General features: G+C 38.5%; 2 protein-coding genes across 3 annotated transcripts; one reads left to right on the top strand and one right to left on the bottom strand.

Annotated features, from left to right (window-relative positions):
• The first annotated feature begins 863 nt into the window (after positions 1-863).
• Positions 864-4,449, top strand: LOC112576647 (putative nuclease HARBI1). 2 transcript variants are annotated; one of them, XM_025259256.1, is made up of 3 exons: positions 864-967; positions 2,509-2,765; positions 3,141-4,449. In XM_025259256.1, the coding sequence occupies exons 1-3, from the start codon at positions 944-946 to the stop codon at positions 3,760-3,762; spliced, it is 903 nt and encodes a 300-aa protein (XP_025115041.1). In that variant the 5' UTR covers positions 864-943; the 3' UTR covers positions 3,763-4,449. The 2 variants fall into 2 exon arrangements, with proteins under 2 accessions (XP_025115041.1, XP_025115040.1); XM_025259255.1 differs by having other exon boundaries at positions 864-1,201.
• Positions 4,450-6,252: 1,803 nt separating this feature from the next.
• Positions 6,253-19,144, bottom strand: LOC112576649 (partitioning defective 6 homolog beta-like). Its single transcript, XM_025259258.1, has 4 exons — positions 18,941-19,144; positions 16,112-16,331; positions 12,577-12,851; positions 6,253-11,440 (listed from the first exon to the last, which is right to left on the bottom strand). The coding sequence occupies exons 1-4, from the start codon at positions 19,001-19,003 to the stop codon at positions 11,021-11,023; spliced, it is 978 nt and encodes a 325-aa protein (XP_025115043.1). The 5' UTR covers positions 19,004-19,144; the 3' UTR covers positions 6,253-11,020.
• Positions 19,145-19,291: the final 147 nt, after the last annotated feature.

Below are 19,291 nucleotides of genomic sequence, written 5' to 3'. Positions count from 1 at the left end.
CTTTTCTTTTTATTTTGGCTCTTACTTATCCTCTCTCTTGGTGGATAGATGGCAACAGGTCGTACACACAGAAAGCAAAATAAAGACTACCACCTAGAGCTTTTCTCAAAACTGACTCAAACAGGAAAATCACCACCACCACCCCCCTCACTCGTCAAATTATCCAACAGTACATTTCTAATTCAGTCAGTCTTACACCAAGAAACGGAGCGCCGCCCTGGAACTCGGTCCAAAATACAAATGTTCCCTCATAATTTATACCCATGTCCTGAAATAATTAAGCTTTACCTGCAGCTGAAACCTGCTGTGCAGGAAGGCAGAGAAACAAACCAAAGAAACGAAAGTAATATGAAATCGCATCATTTGTTTCACCTAGACCTGTTTCACATTCAAAAACTGATCTCAGTGACGGACTCTGCCTCGATTTGATGCTCCGGTGTAGCAATATGAATCGTTGAGCCATATGAATCGTTGAAGCGAGGCATTCGAAGAGAATGTACTGAACCTAACAAGAAATAAAATACTAAAAAGTTAAATTTAACAGTTGATAAACAAATGAAACGTTTAGGTTCAAATTATTATAGCTTGCAAGTGATGTGGATAGTGGACTATTTTTGTTTGATATCCCTGCGCGAGTGGGTGTTTGATCGTCTGCTAAAGAGTAAATACAGGTCAAATTTAAATAAAAACAACATGAAAAAGCTAAACACATACAACTCACGCTTTATTATTGGTTTTGATTTAGAAAAATACCACGAAAATGTCTGCTAATTCATTCAACAACACTAGAAGATCCATAGTTTCTACGCATGAGCATGCCTCGCTTCAACGATTCATATGGCTCAACGATTCATATTGCCTCGACAGTGCGTCAGCGTCTGCGTTGCTGCTGGCGCCCCGGAAGTGTTTTCTTTCGAAAACGTTTGCGTCAACAAGGGACAAAATGGCGGCAATTAGGAGTAACGCGGCAAGAAAGCGACTCTTAGCACTTGTTTTGGAAGAACTTGCTAATGATGAGACATTTCAAATTGCAGATATCATTGCTACAACCAGTTCAGCAATAGCTGCAATGGCTTGTACGATGTATTCTATGCCAAAACAAACGGCAGACAGAACAACAGGTTTTGTGGAAAGGACTGTGCCGGGTTACGCAGACATGGAATTCAAGCAACATTTTCGGATGAAGCGTTCAGATTTTGAAGTAAAAGCTTTTATCATTCTAGAAAGTTTATTTAATGGCGCTTTATAAACAGTACCTTAAATGAAGGCAGCCTTTTTCAGTAAATACAGTTTCAGAGCCTGCGACAAGTTTATTTTTCAGCCTCAGTAAAAATGCTAGTGCATTTACAAGAGACGCAAGGTTTACAATTCACGCGAGGTTTACACGATTTTCTTTTTATCTCAAAGGAACATCACTGTGCTAATGATCGATGAGTTTTAAAATGAAACGGAACAAATAATTAGGCTCTGCAACAAAATAACCAAATTAAATTACTTCATGATTATATAACCTGCAGGGAAGAGCAGAGAAAGTTAAAGGGAAAAAAAGAATAAAAAATACAATACATCGAAAGTGGCTGTCCAGCAGAGATCCCTTTGGAACCATGAGTTGGTGGTAAAGTCATCCCTAGAACTAACAATTAACATGACTAAAAAAGAAAACAACAACTGATAATAGGGTCAGTATAGCATTATAGACCATTAGTTTGAGTCAAATTGATCACACCATGATCCTATTATTCTACTTAAGAATACTCATCCCAATCTGGAAAGTCTAATCAAAGATCACAAGTGACACAAGTTGTTGTAAACATTATGTTAACAACAGAACCATTTATTGTTTGAACAAGTTGAGACACCATGTCACTAAACAGAAATGCTTGGCAATATACAGACAGGGAACAAATCTCACAATGGTATATAAATGAGATTGTCTCCTAAATAATTTTTTAACAAAAAAACCTTTGTTGTTATTTAGTCTCTACTTTGGAGGTTTGAATTAAGTGTATATGCAGACATTTAGTTAACATCAAACCTGTCGCTTCTCACGCATTCATTTAGGAGCATGCTTTGTTAATTTGACTTTTAGTTTTGGGAAAGGTCAATATGGCTGGGTGGAATGACTGACCCTCGATGTAGCTTTAGTGAGCAGCCTGTTAATCGAGTTATATAGTATTTACTCCTAACAACGTTCCATAGTGCTGGTCCTTTTTCACACTCTTCTTTTTGCAATATCACGTTACTCTCAGCTCTTGTTCTCGTTATTTGGTTCCTCTTTTAGTTTTCTGTATTTGGTTTTATTCTTTGTTTAGTACAGTTGTTTATTTTTTTATTGCTCATATGTTATTTGTTTCTTTTCCTGTCTCTCGTATGCTGTCCATGTTTCGTTCTTGTTCTTAAGCACTAAGAGCATGCTCCTTAGGAGTGTGAGTATGTGCTTCACAAATTTTTTTTTTTTTTGCTTTTTTAGTATTATTATTAATCAAGGTTTTATGGACTATTTTTCAGGATTTATGTAGCTGGATAGCACCATCACTTCCTAAAGAAAGAAAGATTTCAGTTGAAAGGAAAGTGCTAGCAACACTGTGGTATCTTGGCAGCACAGAAACATTTCGCATTATTGGGGATCGTTTCAATATGAGCAAAGGTTCGATGCATCGAGTCCTTCACACTGTATGCAGTGCACTAGTTGGCCAACAGCAGCAATGCATCAAGTGGCCAGATGTGACACAAATGGAATGCTCGGCACAGGAATTTCAAGAAAAGTAAGCTACTCATAGACCCCACAAACCTTACATTGACAATCTAATCTAAAGCATGATCTAATCTTTTATGTACCACTATGCTACATTTAGATCTGTTTATACCTAACACACATATGCCTGTGTATATATATTTATCCCCATTGTAAATATTTAGATCTAGCTTTTCTTTAAATGAGCCATGTTGGTTGCTTTTGAAAGTCTTTTTAGCTATTTATATTTACTAATGATGTATTGCACTTTACAAAAGATTCCTTTCATCATCATGCTGCTTTTAAAAATCACTCCTATCTTATTTGCAATTAGCCATTGGTGTAATGGTGAGTAAATAATGTTGATCAGAATGACAGAGAAATGGCTTCTCCTATGTTTCCATAGGTGCGGGTTTCCAGATGTGATTGGTGTCATTGATGCCACAGACATTCATATTCCAGACCCAAATGAAAAAAGATGCTCCTATGTGAATGGAACTGGCAACACAAGCATCCAGCTGCAAGTGGTATGTAACCAAAGACTTCTGTTCTTGGATGTCTACACAGGGTGGCCAGGTTCAGTTCATGATGCCCAAGTCTTTTGTAGCAGTACTCTGGGTCGTAAGCTTGACCGGAATGGATTGCCAAGGAGGTTTCATCTCCTAGGTGACTCAGCCTACCCCCTGACCAACTACCTCATGGTGCCCTTCAGAGACAATGGTCATCTTAGCACAGTTCAAAGAAAGTTCAATGAAGCACTCTTGTCAACACATGTAGAAGTTGAGAGAGCTATAGGTCTACTTAAAGGCAAGTTTCATCGACTGAGATATCTTGAAATGCTAGCAGTAGACATGATGCCAGTTATCATTTTGGCTGCATGTGTCCTGCACAATTTTATCATAACATCCAGTGGCATTGATGAAGGAGACATTGAACAGGTCCAAAGGCGGCAGCAGGAAGATTATCAAGAACAGCCTGCTATCAGTGCCCAGGCCAAACGTATGACTATTGCTTATCAACTGGCTTGACCACCTGCTCCAAAAAAGACTCTTCTTCTAAAAGAAATCTTGACACACCTTGATCAGTATGCAAATGTAGGGTATGAAGAACTGAAAGAAATTTCAGAAGTCTTGAAGCTGTAGGAGTCTCCTGTGCAACTGATAGGGTGAGCGTGTGTGTGTGCATGCATGATATCAGAAGGTGGAGTGTTAAAACAGACTTCAAAAGGAATGGGTTTAAGTTATGTAAGAGATTTTTAGGTTGAAGGATTTTCCTGTGTTCTGTTTCTCATGTAATGACGAACAGGGAACTTAAAAACTGTTTTTAAAGGGGTAAAAGAATGTAAAGGTACAAGTAAATTGTCCCATATGCTTGTAGGCATTTGATATGTGTAGGCATTTACATATCAATGTAACCTGTATTATGTTGAGGAAGGGCTAGCTTCTTTCTCAGCAGTTCATTGATGACAGCCCAGCTTGTCATACCAGTGACAGAGCTGTTGTGTTGTGTAAGATAACCCTTACTCAAGCTGCTGTAATTGTTTGTCAGTGCAGATTAGAGATGACTGTTTGTTATGAGTGATTACATCTAAAGTTCAAACAGTGCCATCATAAAAAATTGTCCAACATAATATGAGGGTAGTTTAAAAAAGTTAAAAGTAGCTATAAATTCTGTATCTACCCTCCTTTCAGTTTAATTAAATAGTTTTACTTTTACCATGAGTATTGTGAAAATTACTGTGAACTTCTGCTATTGTCTATTCTTGTCTGTCACTTTACCTCAAGCATACTGAAGCCAGACTACAATATTATGTCATCCAGTTTGCTCTACTTAATGCATTAGCCTCAAGCATCACCTATAGTAAACTAGTATAGTAAGATCATTGTTTACTGTGGCTGTGACCCAAAAAGTTCAGATCAGTGTGTTCAGCAGAAATTTATCTGTAGAAAGTGACCAATGTGGTCATGAAGGTTGAAAGGGTCATTAAAAATATTGTAAAGTCATCCTGTGAGCTTAGGCTGTAGGAGAGTGAGACAGTAGAGACTTATCTGGGGATCAGTTTTTGTGAGGGTGGTGTCCCATCTCCTCTCCCTTGCTGCCTTATCTTACCTCTAAAAAATTAGGAACTAAATCTACAGCTAGGTCAACTTGAAAGAATAAATGATGAAACATGGTGTGCTTTTGATATACCAGCATTAAGAGAAATCAAATAACAGACTTAACAGTGGCCAAGTACACAGAAAATAAGCTAATCTCATATTTTATGGTCATTTTGCTGACTGCTTGCCATAAACTATTGACAAACATTTAGCAATATCAGCATGTTGTACATGCACATGCTCTAAGGCCAAGGAAATGGTAGTTGATTCATGTAGGACCGTGAAACCTCTTATTTCAACAGTGAGGCCATAAAGTAGATTGACCATTTCAGGTTCCTGGGAACAACCTTCTCAAATGACCTCAGCTGGAAAAACAATGTATTGTCAATCATCAAGAAAGCCCAGTAATGATTTTACTTTCTGCACCAGCAGAAGTTTCGCCTTAGAGGGACATCTGATCCAGTTTTACCAGAGAGTGTATTGACATTCTCGATCACAATCTAGTATGGCAGCAGGGCTTATGACCAATGGCTTATTTTGTTACATGCCCTCTGGGGTCAGGTACAGACATGTCCAGACCAGATCATCCCACATGAGAAAGCTTTATTCTGAAACATCTGCCTTGATGAACTCCATCTTGGCACTAGTTAAGGCTGAATGCTAAATGTCTCCTTGAACTCTGAGTACTGTGTGTAGTGCAAGTGTGGGAGTGAGCATCAGTGTATGCATGTGCTTGAGTTTGTGCATGCAGTTAGTGGTGAAAGTCATGTATACAGTAGCGTGCAGGTCATGTATACAGTAGTGTATTCACAAGCATGTGCACACGTGTGTGGAGGAATTTCTCTTCTAGTTTTCTGATGTATTTCATTCTTTAAAGGTTTACATGTAATGGTGTGTGTGGTGGCATCTGCAGGTGTGTGTATATGACTGATACTTGTTTATTGAGTGTTAGTCATCATTAAGACAAGTTCAGTGTCACTTGGCAAGTAAGTGAATTCTTTTTCTTCACAGCTCACTTTGTGGCCTACTTGTTCTTGGTCAAGAAGCCATCTTACCAAATGCCACTGTTTAGCAATGTTCGCTAATATATAGAAGTCAGTTGATGCATAGCAATGTCATCTGGCTACACATCTTAGTCACTACATTTCTACCTGTTGGTTTTAAGAATGTCATGCAATCTGCAGGAGGACAAGTTAAATTCATGATAACTGGTCTTAATAAAATTCCAAAACAAAAACTTTCAAAACCATAAAATACTTTATTGTAAGAGAATGTTATTGACAGCTTGTCGCAAGTATTACACTTTCAACGGAAGCCTCCATCTACTTTCTTAAAGACACTTTCATCAAGTTCAACAACCAGTATCAAAGGTGTATTACCCCTTGCTGACTGTGGTAACAGTCTGAAAAATTGCCAATATATATTTCCAAAACAGCTTTATTTCATATAATCAAGGTACCACAATCGTAAGTCTGTTCTGGTCACAACACACACTAAAGATTTTACTCAAGAACTTGTTCTTAACACAAAATGTTGGAAATGCTCTTTTTTTAAAAAAAACAAAAAACAGAGTCTTAACCCTCAATGTCAAAGACCAAACAAATTTTCCATTTGTTTTTAAATCAATACCCAAAGTCAAGTCTGACAAAGGGGAAACTTCATCACAGGTGCACCTGAGAAATGCATTCCTAACAATCCCTGGTCATCTGTGCATTGATGTGTAGTCTTGCAGCAGGCTGCACTCACAGACTTTAACAGACAAATGCTTGACAATTTACACAATTTGGTCTGATGATGCACAAAAAACTCTCAACAGCTGTGCACCTCAGGCATTAGGCCATTCAGGTGATACATGATATGTGTACTTGGTTCACAACCAAACAAGTGGTAAAAAGTGTACCACCAAGCTTAAACACTTAGGAAAATAAGGTATTGAAAAATATGTTTTTTTAACGATGTAGAAAAAAAGATTCATCAATATCAGATATATAGTATATCACGGTGCATCTGTTTGCAAATGTCTTGAGGCAATTGCCTGGAGAAGAAATGGCGGGAAAGTCACAGAAAGCCTCACCACTGATCTTCCTCTCATATCTTCCTCTCATACAAGCCACTGCATGACAATGTCAAGTCAAATCTAAGCACTCTTTTGTTCTGACCAATGTGCCTTCAAGAATAAGTGCACAGTACATAAAAAAACAGCCCTTTTGAAGCAGTTATAGTTCAAACTGTAAGGCAGTATACAACACATAAAAAAATCACAAATGGCTAGGTCGTGGCAGTATATGTGGAATATTCATATTTAGAGAATAGTCTTCAAGCTATCTTCTGAACAAAAATGCTCTACGTTATGAAATCATCTATTACATATCATACTAATTACAATTACTGCTGGTAGAAAGAATAAACCATTCCTCAAAAGCATGGCTGACAATCTAGACAAGACAGTTTGTTAAATTCTGCAAAAAAGGTATCAGTGAATGCAACTACAAGTAGGGGTGGTGTGAGGGAAGGATTGCTAGTTAGGAGCCATGTACAGTCTTACTTCATTGTTAAATGTACTTTCTTTTTTAAGATGCATGCATGTAAATGGACACACACACATACAAGTGGACATAACTGCCTGATGGCTTTTAAGGTGCCACAATAGGTCCAGTTTATGAACATTCCTGCAATGACAGCTGTGTCTTCAAAGATTCTATAATTCAATAATTTAAAGTAACCATACACATAGCTGATAAATGATGGAAGACCAAAGAAATTATTTCACTTGGACATGAGAAGGAAGACCACCTGAGAATGGTTAACAGAGGCAGGAATGTGTGTGGCACACAAAGAATATGTGTAACACGTCTGATTATCCACACCATCTCTAGAGCAGGATGTCTGACTGTGGTACAGAGGAATGTACATGGCAAACATGCCATTAAGGACAAGATTGTGCCTGGTAAACAAAGTGGTGCACAGCATTCATGTAACAGGTCGGCACAAGCTTCTCACACCTATTGTTTAAAAAAACAATTGTACACAAATGTGCTGAAAACAGGATTGTACATAGCAAAAGCAAGAAATGCATAGACCAAGACAGGAATGCAGGCACATCATATAATTAAATACAACAACTATTAAATACATAGTAGTCAAGTTTATGTGCACAATCAGGTCTGTAAGCAGCCATATCAAATTTAAGCGTAATATCGCTAACAGTGTGACTATGGGTGTGTTAGTGACCATGGTTGGGACCTATGGCCTGTGGCTCACTAGCAGGATGATCAAGTTCGCCAACTCTGGCTTGATGCATCCTACTACAGTTGCACATGATGCCACAAGCAGGGCAGAGATCATCGACTCGATCTGTCTACAAGATGATCATAATTTGGACATGCACACTCGCCCTGAGCCAGAATGATTCTAACCGATAAAGTTTAATGGTGGCATGTTGTCCAGAAAACAGTCTTAAACCTTTGAAGATTGGGAAAACTGGCTTTCAAGCTTCAAGATGAGGCAAAAAAAAAGGCATCTATATGTGCAATATTGTCATGGTTGTTTGATATTCAACAGCCCATGATATGGCCTTTTCTTCCTCCAAGGCAGGGACAGCACTGGGCTCTCAGCCTGACTGACATCTAGTGGAAAGTGGCGAAGAACAAGGAAATGGTAAAGGTCAATGTAGAGCTATCAGATGCAGTTCAAGATTGGTATCTCAAATGCAAGGAGTGAGATGCATCCCCCAACCCACACCATACACACAAAAATGTTGAAGGTATATAAGATCAGCCTTTTCTTTTTTTAGAAAAATGGACAGTTCGGAGATCGACCATCAGTGACAGACAAAATCTAGTTAAGCCTTTACCTTAAAGCAGATGAATTCTATGGCCATGTTCAATATCTAACACAGCTCTGACATTAAGGGGTACCAGCTAGGAAACTGAAAGAAATTAAACAAGAAGAGCAGAGAGAAGAATAAATATATGCTTTAATCTATACATCAGAAAATTATTTTATATTCACCACATCCAAGACATCTAACGTGACATCCTGCAACATAAAAAGACTACTCTAGTCCACTTTAATGTGGGTTAAATGCTTTAAAATATACAATAGGCACTGTAGATGGACAAGCATGCTTAAAGCGTAAATCATATGCCTCATGACTGAAAGTGGTTGAAAGATACCTCCCTCTCTGGTAAGTTTGCGTTCCTTCGTTTCTCAAGATTACAACCACTTTCTGGTCTATTAGTTTGCCATCTTCCTGCACAACAGCTGCCCATTTTCATCCAGCCACTAATCCAGAGTGAATCAGTTCAATCCCAATTTACCACAGCAAGCTTAATCATCGCCATTAAAAAAAAAGTACATACTGCAAGCCAATTTTCTCTTTTTCTTAACTTGCTATTTTTTTCACAGGACCAGTGCTCTTATGGATAGCCACCATACTTGTTTTAACTCACTTTTCAACAGGACAAGCCTGACTTAAACATTCTGATGAACTGGCTCCATGCTTGTTTTAAGTCACATTAGTACACTATCAGAAGAGTTACCAGTTTGAATGACTTGAATCCACTGATCAGAAAGACAAAGATTTAAGTTCCAAGCTTTTGTGCTCAATGTGAATTACTCAAAATCCATTGATCTAAGGAACATGATAATTATTATAAAAATTTCTGCATGATCAGGTATTCTGAATTATAGGTACCATGTGTTTAGAAACACTCTCCTGGGGAACACCCATCTTTTGTTGTTATATCTCAATTTGCTGATGATAGTTGTTAGTATTTTATACTCAGCCAGCAACTAATGCTGGTGAGTTAGCTCATCTCTATAAACCACCGCAACATCCAAAGGGGGAGAAAGCAAAAGACATTTGATCTTGACATATGACCTCACTGTCTTGGAGATAAGTGTTCTACCAATCACCACAAGCCTGCTCTGTTGCAAACGACAAAAATGCTTCACAAAAGAGAGAAATCAGTCCATGTAGGTGTCAGGTCCTTTACTTTCTCTTGATCTGTGCATCTTTTGGTCTGTCAATCTGAGAATGACTGATTTTTTGTGAGTTCTTTAGTTACATAAGGAAACCAGGCAGCAGTTAACAAACAGCTTTTTCCAATAAAGTGACTTCATACTTTTTCCTTGCTGTACACAAAATGTATTGCAGTCAAGGTGCAGGCCACATGTAGAGATTTTTGCAGTAGTTGCAAGAGGTAAACCTTTAGAGGACGGCATCTGCATATTTGTTATAAAAACCACTCTTAGACTTGGAATGAAGTTATTTCTTTAGGAATGTCAGTTTGGCTTTAAGTTTGAATTCAGATATCACAAGTGATACGCATTTCAGATCCCATTGAACAATATTAATTCCCACCCAGACACCTCATCCCTCCCTCCCCACAACCTGTTTTTCACAGCATTTTGGTCTCCATGAATAAGCGACAGAGAGTTTAATTTAACTAGAACCTTTGCATGATCAGATATCCACAACATGATTGCTTTCCTAACACACTGACTTCTTTCTACTTTGAACACCTTTGTCCAAAATCAAGGGACAGCTTTCTAAAACAAACCTCTCACAACGCCATTTCCACAACACTTAGGGGCCTAAGAGAAATGAGAAGTATGATATATGACCAGTAAATGCAAGAATATCTTTGTCATCAAGCTATGTACAATGGTTATTCACATCTCTTCTGCATAGTTGGCTGACACAATTAGTCTGCAACAATCACACTGAACAGTTTCATCCCACACACTCAACTGCAATGCTTCAATGTCATCATGCCAGCTATACTCAACTTTCACATTCTTAATGTTTACCCTCCTCTCAGGTAAAAGAAAATAGACACTGTTCTTGATTATATACAGCACATCATTTTCCCCAACATCTTCTTTTGACCGTGTCTTACTCTCAGCAATCAACTGACACGGCACATGGTCTAAAGACTATAATTTCCGGGTCTCAACAGTCTATTCCAGCTGCCACATTGGAACATAGGTGATTCAGCATTTCTCATGTGAACAACTGATATTTTGATTCGAGCAGTAAACCCAGTGCACTGACACTCTTAACTCTCAGGTAAATCTTACAATATACACCATCCATCAAGAATCCTTGGTATGCATCAAGCATCAAGCAGAGCTCAAGACAAGGTAACTGCAAACTGTTCATAAGCTCTTGCATACGTCTGTTTCACAGTGTCACAACAGCGCTGTCTTTATCACCTTTATCTTCCTCCAAATGATCTGCCACTTCATCCTCGTCTTCTTCTTCTTCCTCCTCCTCCTCATCATCATGTCGATGATTGTCAGCTAAGGGCAAGTCGCTGTCCAGTGATTTGGAAGAACGGTTGGAATGATGAGAAGCTGATGAGGCCTGTGAGCCTCTCCAGGTGGATCCTCGTTGTGGAGCCAGTGTCATGCGCTGGTTGACAGGCTTGACTGTAATGATGAGATTGGAGGAGTTGGCCACCATCATGTCTGTCACCTGGTCCAGAGATTTGCCTGCCACTTCTATTCCATTTACCTCCAGCACCTCATCATTGACAGCAAGCAGCCCTGTGCTCTCTGCTAGCCCACCTGGTACCAAGCGTGAGATGAAGATGCCAGGCACCTGCAACATGCAATTTTTCTTCCTCAAGTATAAATAAAATGACAAGGCATTAGGACAAGCTATGCAGGAAAGGGAGATATTAGGGCACATGTGGTGTAAGGGCTCCAGAGGCAAACCCACTCTTCCAGACCTGGTAGATACCGTGTTTTAATCCTAACAGTCATGAAGGGAGTAGTTATTGACTTTGGCATTCCATCTTATTGATAGTGATGGTAAATATACAGCAACCTGTCTTGGTCACACTTATAACCAACTAATCACTGGTAAGAAAACTTTATGGGCTGGAACGTATAAAACTGCTGCTGCTCCTCTGCTTTTAATTAACATCCTTGTTGTGACATTTTCAACAGATTAAGTGCCAATTAATTTAGCAAAAGACCAAAAGTTACTTCAAACAAATTTGTGATGTCTGCAACAGACTCCAACTCAATGAAATTGGTGAATTTCATATGTTAAATCAAAATTACTTGTTAGTGTAATAGTGGCTACTGTGTGGGTTGAGAGGACTATCTGTTTTTAACAAATGCAGTTTTCAGTTACTTTTCTAATGCCTTAAATATATACTTTGAAAAACTTATCTCTTAAGGTACACAACTGATTCAATAAGTGAGAACTGCAACCACCCTCACCTCAAATGTCCCACATGTAATGACTTTTAACCTATATGCCATTTGGGAACTATATAGTACTAAAACGGTTGGTACAATAGTCATTTACAGTGTGTGTGTGAGCCAAGCTAAAGGCAGTCACCGTTTCAGCTGCACATCCTAAAGTCCCCGATCAGCCAAGCAGAATCTTGCAGCTTTTCTAATTTTTTTTAATACAATGCCATTAAATACTCTAAATCCTTTACGCAATCTAGTTCTGCTCCTCTATGTATATTTATAGTACTGTAAATTTCCTCTAAGGTTATCCAAGTCTATACAACACAGATACATGTATCACAGTTTTATGTGAATTTACCCTCTGCAAGGTTTTCCAAGACTATAAAACCTAGAAACATATGTATTATTGAAGAGAAATATATTTATCATGCACAATACTAAAAAACCCATATAAAATTACAAATATTCCTTATTGATACCACCATTTACAAGCATATTGATTGATTTCACACCAGACTCACACAATCTCACCTTTTCAAGACCCTCTGGTGTCACTCGCACACTCTGTCCATCTCGAATGTAAAAACCCAATGGTTTATCGGAGCCATTTTTCATGAGTTTGACACGCCGATGTGTTTCTGGTATCAAATCAACGTCGATAATTGCTGAAACTCGACGAAAGTCTTCAGGCAGGCTGATGTGGATGCGAGGCTTAGGTGGGGACTCGCTGCCAATCAACTTGCTGATAGGATTTCGACGCTTCACAGGCTGTGATCCATAGCCATTTAATTCACCATAACTTTCTCCTACAGAAAACATTTAAAAATATAAAAAGTGGTTGTGTTGATGAGTAAAAAAAAAAAATCAAGGGATATGGCATACATATGGACAAAGACCACAACATAAAATATAAACAGGGGAATCGACATCATTCACATCAACTGGACTAGAGATCCATGCAGATACCATTGAATCAATAACCAATGGAGATGCAGTCATCCATGTCCAGTTCCCTAAAGTTGGCCATTTATAAAAAAATAGTGTATGAATTAACTGAAATTAAAGCCTCCCAAAAGACAGCCTATCTTCCCCAAAACTTTAATAGCACTTGTCCCCAGATTATCTACCTGATGACCTATCAGTCCTGCAAGTCTACCAGAACAAGCTCCAGCCTCTCTCCATGGCTCTAAAAGCATAATAAATTAGGAAAGCTTTCTTACAGGGGATCCCAGCTTACTGTGGCACCCATGGAAATCATGAAAGTAAATGTTGGAAAGGGCTGCAGTAGAAAGGATTAATCTTACAGAGATGTTCAAGGCATCATCAGGACACAAACAGCAAACTGGGACAACTATCATCTGCAGTCCATGGAACAGTATGTTCTGGTAAGGTAGCGTGCAGGACACAAGAGACTCAACAGCCATATGTCAGAATAACAGGAAGGTGCCCTCTGCTGCATGCCCTTATGGAGAGGACAACACAGTAAAGTTGTACTTGAGCAGTGGTTCTCAAAGTGTGGTCCACAGGCATATCAGGTAGTCCGCAGCTGACAGTCATCATATGTCAGCAAAGTGATGTTTAAATCATCAGATACACACATTAGTCCAGTATTAATTTCACACGAGTTTTAATTTTATCGATGCCCAACTGCTCATTCGCATAAAGCGCTTGCTTACCAACTAAGTCTATATGTCACAGCACGAGCATTGTGTCATCTAACCGCATCATCCGTTCCCCTTTGTAATGCAGTGCACTTTCTTATTTTTTATTTTTATGTGTACTTTGTGAAGTACGTAATTTTATGTAATTTACGGTAGAGAACAATTTTAGGTCTTGGTGGTCTGCTGTACATTTTACTTTAGTAAAGTGGTCCGCGGTCTGAAATACTTTGAGAACTATTGTACTAAAGGACAACTTCATTCATTACCAGATGTGGCCACTATGAGGTTTTTTATTCCCTACTCAAAGAAGAGAAGATCAATACTAAAGCCCATGACAGTGTAATTACATGTTTCAAAGTGTATCCATGCATATTTCATGTCCTGTTTTTTGCCTCTTTCCATCCATAGTGATATTTACAAACTTGCTTGTATTTTGAGAAAGTGTGCGCACGTGAGGAAGTGGGTGTATGACAGCAGGGGAGAGGGAGGGGATCAAAGAGAGCATAAATAAATGTTTCTTCAAATAATGTGCACTGTAAGCATTCATATATAGTTTAGTTATAAGCAGATTCCTCATAACCAGTCCTGTTAGAATTCAACTTGATACACCAAGCTTTGGATACTAGCATCTTCTAGCTAGAAGTATGTAATACTTTGATCTAAAGGGCTTGCCTTAAAGAGACAAGCACTGCAGGTGTATATGGAACATCACATCTCCTACAGATCACTGCCATGTGTAAGCATACTCCTTGTTTTATCTAAATGTCAGGTCAAAGTGATGGAAATGAATCTCAAAGACCCTGTCACAAGGCAGTACAGAGACAATGGCAAGAACAATTATGAAAGTATGAAACTGTATTTTTTTCTCTAAATTCAATTTTATTTTTAAGGCCAGTCGTGTAAATTTGCCACAAAAACCATCTTCCACTAAAACTCCACCATCAGAACAGCCCATGTATGAAGCCTATGCTTTACTGACTTTTCTACAGAATCTGGTTGACTTTTAGTATTCTGCTGAATTGTCAACATGGTTGTTTTAAACTTTAGTCCTATAAAAAATTTTGTAGGATCTAGTTGAAAAAATAAAACTCATGAGAAAGACTGCAACTTCAGTTTCCAATCACATTCTCACAGGCAGAACATCAAAGTACTGTGCCCTCCTACAAACTTTTTGTAAAATGGGCAAAGACAATAAGAAGAGGCACGGTAAAGGTTATCTGTCTGGATAACAGAGTCAAGGCATTGTTTGCAGTCCTCCTACACAAGCCTCCAGTCATGTGAGAAAGTGTCTGATAACCCTTCCTGCCCTCTTTTCTCCTTTATCTCTAACCACTCTCTCCTTAAAAAAGAATGTATAAGTGAGAGGCCCCTTGGGGATGCCCTCTCTTCACTGCACCGTTGTGATCTTACCATGCATGCTGCCATCTGTGAACACTACAAGGTTTAGTAAGACTCCATGCTTCAAGGAACAGACGTGTTTAGTCTGTGCCCTGAATCAAGCCTATTGATTACTACCAAAAGTTTTAACAAATTTTTAACATTTTTCAGATGAAATTTTTTTGAGGAAGTACTACTTCATTCAAGAAAATCCCTCTAAAATTAACCTTCTACTACTGCACAAGATGATGTTAAAAGCAGCTAGTCATGGCTCTGAACTGGTCATGAAAATATGTGCTATGTTTGTAGTGACAAGGAGCAGTTTAAATTTTACTTTCCCACTGGGTTATCAATACTTCCACAGAAGGGAAAAAAACTGTGTTATATCCAATACATTTTGCTGGAATGAAATGAAACAAGAATCCGTTAAGAAATCTAGTTTGCACAATAATGGCTTGATACTTCTGGTACAGCTACTTTCCATCCCTAGTGTATGCATATGTCAGCAAGCATGTACACACACACAAAAACACAGAGACTTCTGTAGCTATAGCAGTATATCCTGGCAGGTCAGAAATCAAATGACTGTAGATACACTCTTAAATCAGAACCAGTGCTGCAGTTGGATATCACAGTAACAACCTCATGGCACAGTAATTTATGTCAACAATATTGCCTACTGGCACCATCTTGTAACATTACTTTTGGTATTTTAATATTTTGTATCGCCATTTTAACCCCTTAAAAGTTTAACCACATTAGCTATTACTTATATAGATTTATGAAAAAAATTTTAAATTCGTAAGCAAACTAGTCTATACCAATACCATTGATAATATGGTTAAAGGCATGGTTTTATTAAGGCTGGTATAGCCTTTCTGTGAACATACTAAAATCCACAAGGTATTGAAAACAGATTTCCAAGCAATGAGGATGGCTAGTGAAACAAGCTATAAAGGTTTTTCAAAAACTATTTGAAATGATACTGGGAGATGGTTTGTGCCAAATTTAATGAATAACATAATCACCTTTGCGCTGGATGAGCAGCTTCAACAATGGACGAGCAGTTGACAAAGCTCTGACAAAGTTATCATCATTATTGATGGGAAGAAGATCACTATGAACAGGGTCTGTGTAGGTTATGACAAACGGTATGTCGCTCAAGCCATGGAGTTCTTTCAGGATTTTGAAGAATTCTTCAAACTTAGTCCCTCTTGTCACAGAAAATCGCCGAAACTCAGCATCAAACTGGAAAAAAAAAAAATCAGCATATACACACACACACATATTGTTACCTTCATCAACAACAGAAGGCACACCAAAAAGGCACCAATTAAAATATTATAATCAAGCACATGTGCAGTCAGTCTTTAATGCAACACCACGCTTATCTATCACCAAGCTCTCATCCATAATTACATGAACTTGACCCATTCATTATTTTCGCCACTAATCCCAGACTCTACCATGCAGCTGTATACACTGGATTGTGATTTATTTAGTTTTGAGTGTATATCTATCAACCTCATCAGTACAACACGTTATCAGCAATGAGCTGTGTAATGAGATTTAAAGTGGTCAGGTTTTATATTTTTTTTTAGTTATTACAACAAATTGCCATTGATCATTAACACCCATATATCACTTCTACACAACCACCTAGTTAATAGTCTCCCCCCCCCCTCTCTCTTTAGATAATGTTTTAAACCATGACAACATGACTTATTCCCGGAATGCCCTTGAAAACCCTAGCCTGATGTTTCTTTGGGTCTGACAGGATATGAGACACAGCAAAACATGATTATATAAAAACACAAACACTAGCAAAGGTACCTAATGTTGCCTGGAAGTAACAGTTCTAGTCATGGACGTGTATTTATGGACTGATGTCTGTATGTCGAGACTCACTCTTGGCCTCTTGCAAAGTGATCCTCTGTTAGTCTTGGCGAACCGTAGCAAAGAATGTGAATAAACTGGAAGCTATGTCATTTAACGCCTTGTTTTAGTAGTTAATCTGAAATGTGAATAAACCGACAACTTACTGGTATCGAGCCTCGTTCTAGCAGTTAAGTGAAAAAAATCGTCTGCCAGCTGTCCAGGGGATATAAGTTCGTGGTTCTAGTAAGAGAAGATTAACAATGCAGTGATTGCTGCCATGTCTTGCTCAATCCCTGTCTCACTCGCTGTGTCATGTGGTTCCCTCTAAATCAGAGGTGGGCAATTAATTTTCCCAAGGGGCCGCATGAGAAACTGGGATGGTTTTAGAGGGCCGGACTAATATAGTTAACTCAGTTTTACCCAATACTGTATATATAGTATATATAGTGGCGGGCGGACCAGCGGGCAGGCCGGTCAGAGACAGGAGGCGGGCCGGCCTTTGCCCAGGTCTGCTCTAAATGTTGTTACCCAAGGCTGATTTGGATAAAACACTTCATAGAAACTAGTACTAGGAGGATGAAGAAAATGCAGTTCAGACATTTTCGGTGCATTCTGCAATGCCAATGCATTTTTTAAAATTAATATATACAAGAAATATAAGTATTGGAATATCATTGACCATTTGACGGAGATCCAACCTACCATGACAATGTATCTTTACTCCTAACTGTGTGTATTAAATGTCTGTGTGAGTATGTATGCCTGCCCTTGTGAGCATAGAAAAATTTCTGTCTTGGGTATCCTTGACAGACAATAAAGTCTGATTTATTTTGATTTTGATTTGATTTGATTTTGATTTGAATTTGGAGCCACTGGCAACATCTTACAGCAGATAAAAATAAACATTAAAATAAAGATGTTATACAGCAAAACATACCAATCGTTTGCATAGCATATGACCAAAAGTAATGATCAAACATTTGGTCAGGATCAGATGAATGGTGTGGATTTGTATGTCACTCAACCAGAATCTCTCTCAAACACACACCCACACAAATTGACATATTCTGCTATACTTAAAGATATGTAAGGGAAGTAAACAGCAGAATGGTTAAAGAACTGGAGTTTGAACCTGGCGAAATACTGGTTTGGCATGCATGTGGCACAACGAGCTTCCTCCAGTCAACCTTGCTGTCGGGAATTAGTACCTGCCTCCCTTGAGGATTGGGGAAAGGAGATAGGCAGCAACCTCACAAAAAGAGGCCCTCTAAAAAAGAAATGTCTCTAACACTTCACCCATTAAGGTAAATGGTTAAAACAAGGTTATGGGACAACCTTTACTTTTACCTAAAGATATAGTCATGTAAATTATAATTGTAACTCAAGTAAGGGAAGGATAATAATAAATCGATTGACCAGACTGTCAAACCCACTATTATTATTGACAAAAGAAATGTTTATCAACAAGTAAACGTAACAATTCATATGTAGCTTTCAATATTTATGGTTCATTTTGAAGCTATGATCACCTGAGTCTTTAGGCGAATGTCAAGAAAACACTAGAAATTTAGCTTTCTTTTACAACTTGAGCACCTCTGAATTTACAGTCAACATCTTAACATTTAGTAAGGGTTTATTTTCACTGTGTATATGTCATGCTAAAAGTACAAATCTACAAAGAAAAGCCCCGATTTTGTTCTCTTTCTCGCTCTTTTATTTTTGACGTCTTCATTTATAAACCCTCGTCTGCTCCATCAGGTGCAACACTCCAATAGTTCATCATTCAGTAAAAATTGCAATCAAAAGTTCACATAAACGCATAAAAGGCAAAGTTTGCAGTTTCATGAAATTCTATCTGGGCTGTAAAGATGTAAAGCAAATGGAAGCACAGGGCCCGAAGGCGAGGGCGAGGCACATACACTTAATGCAGCGCTAATCGGTAGACGACCTGAGTGACACACCTGGTCACAAGATCTCACCTTGCTCTTAACTTCCACAATCACGTTGTCTGATCTGGATGGCGTCCTAGTGTGTTTCGCCATCTTCACACAATCGTGATAATCCAGTTACGAATTGTACCTGTATAGTCTATTACACTCATAATTCAGTGAATACGAAACGTGCTGGATGACCACCACTGACCCACAAATACTTTTCGTTGACTGACGTCACGTTGTTGACTACCCTCGATCCCAAGAAGCACACGTAGGTATTCAACATTACCAAGGTAAGCAAGAATATCGTTTCGAATACCAAGTTTCAGAAATATATGCACCTAATTTTATCTTTTGCTGTGATCTCCAGCTATGTTTTGAGCGTGTCATGATAGG

The sequence above is a fragment of the Pomacea canaliculata genome, linkage group LG12, assembly GCF_003073045.1.
Source record: "Pomacea canaliculata isolate SZHN2017 linkage group LG12, ASM307304v1, whole genome shotgun sequence".
In the NCBI taxonomy this organism is placed as follows: domain Eukaryota; kingdom Metazoa; phylum Mollusca; class Gastropoda; order Architaenioglossa; family Ampullariidae; genus Pomacea; species Pomacea canaliculata.
This window is presented reverse-complemented; position numbering and strand designations above follow the sequence as displayed.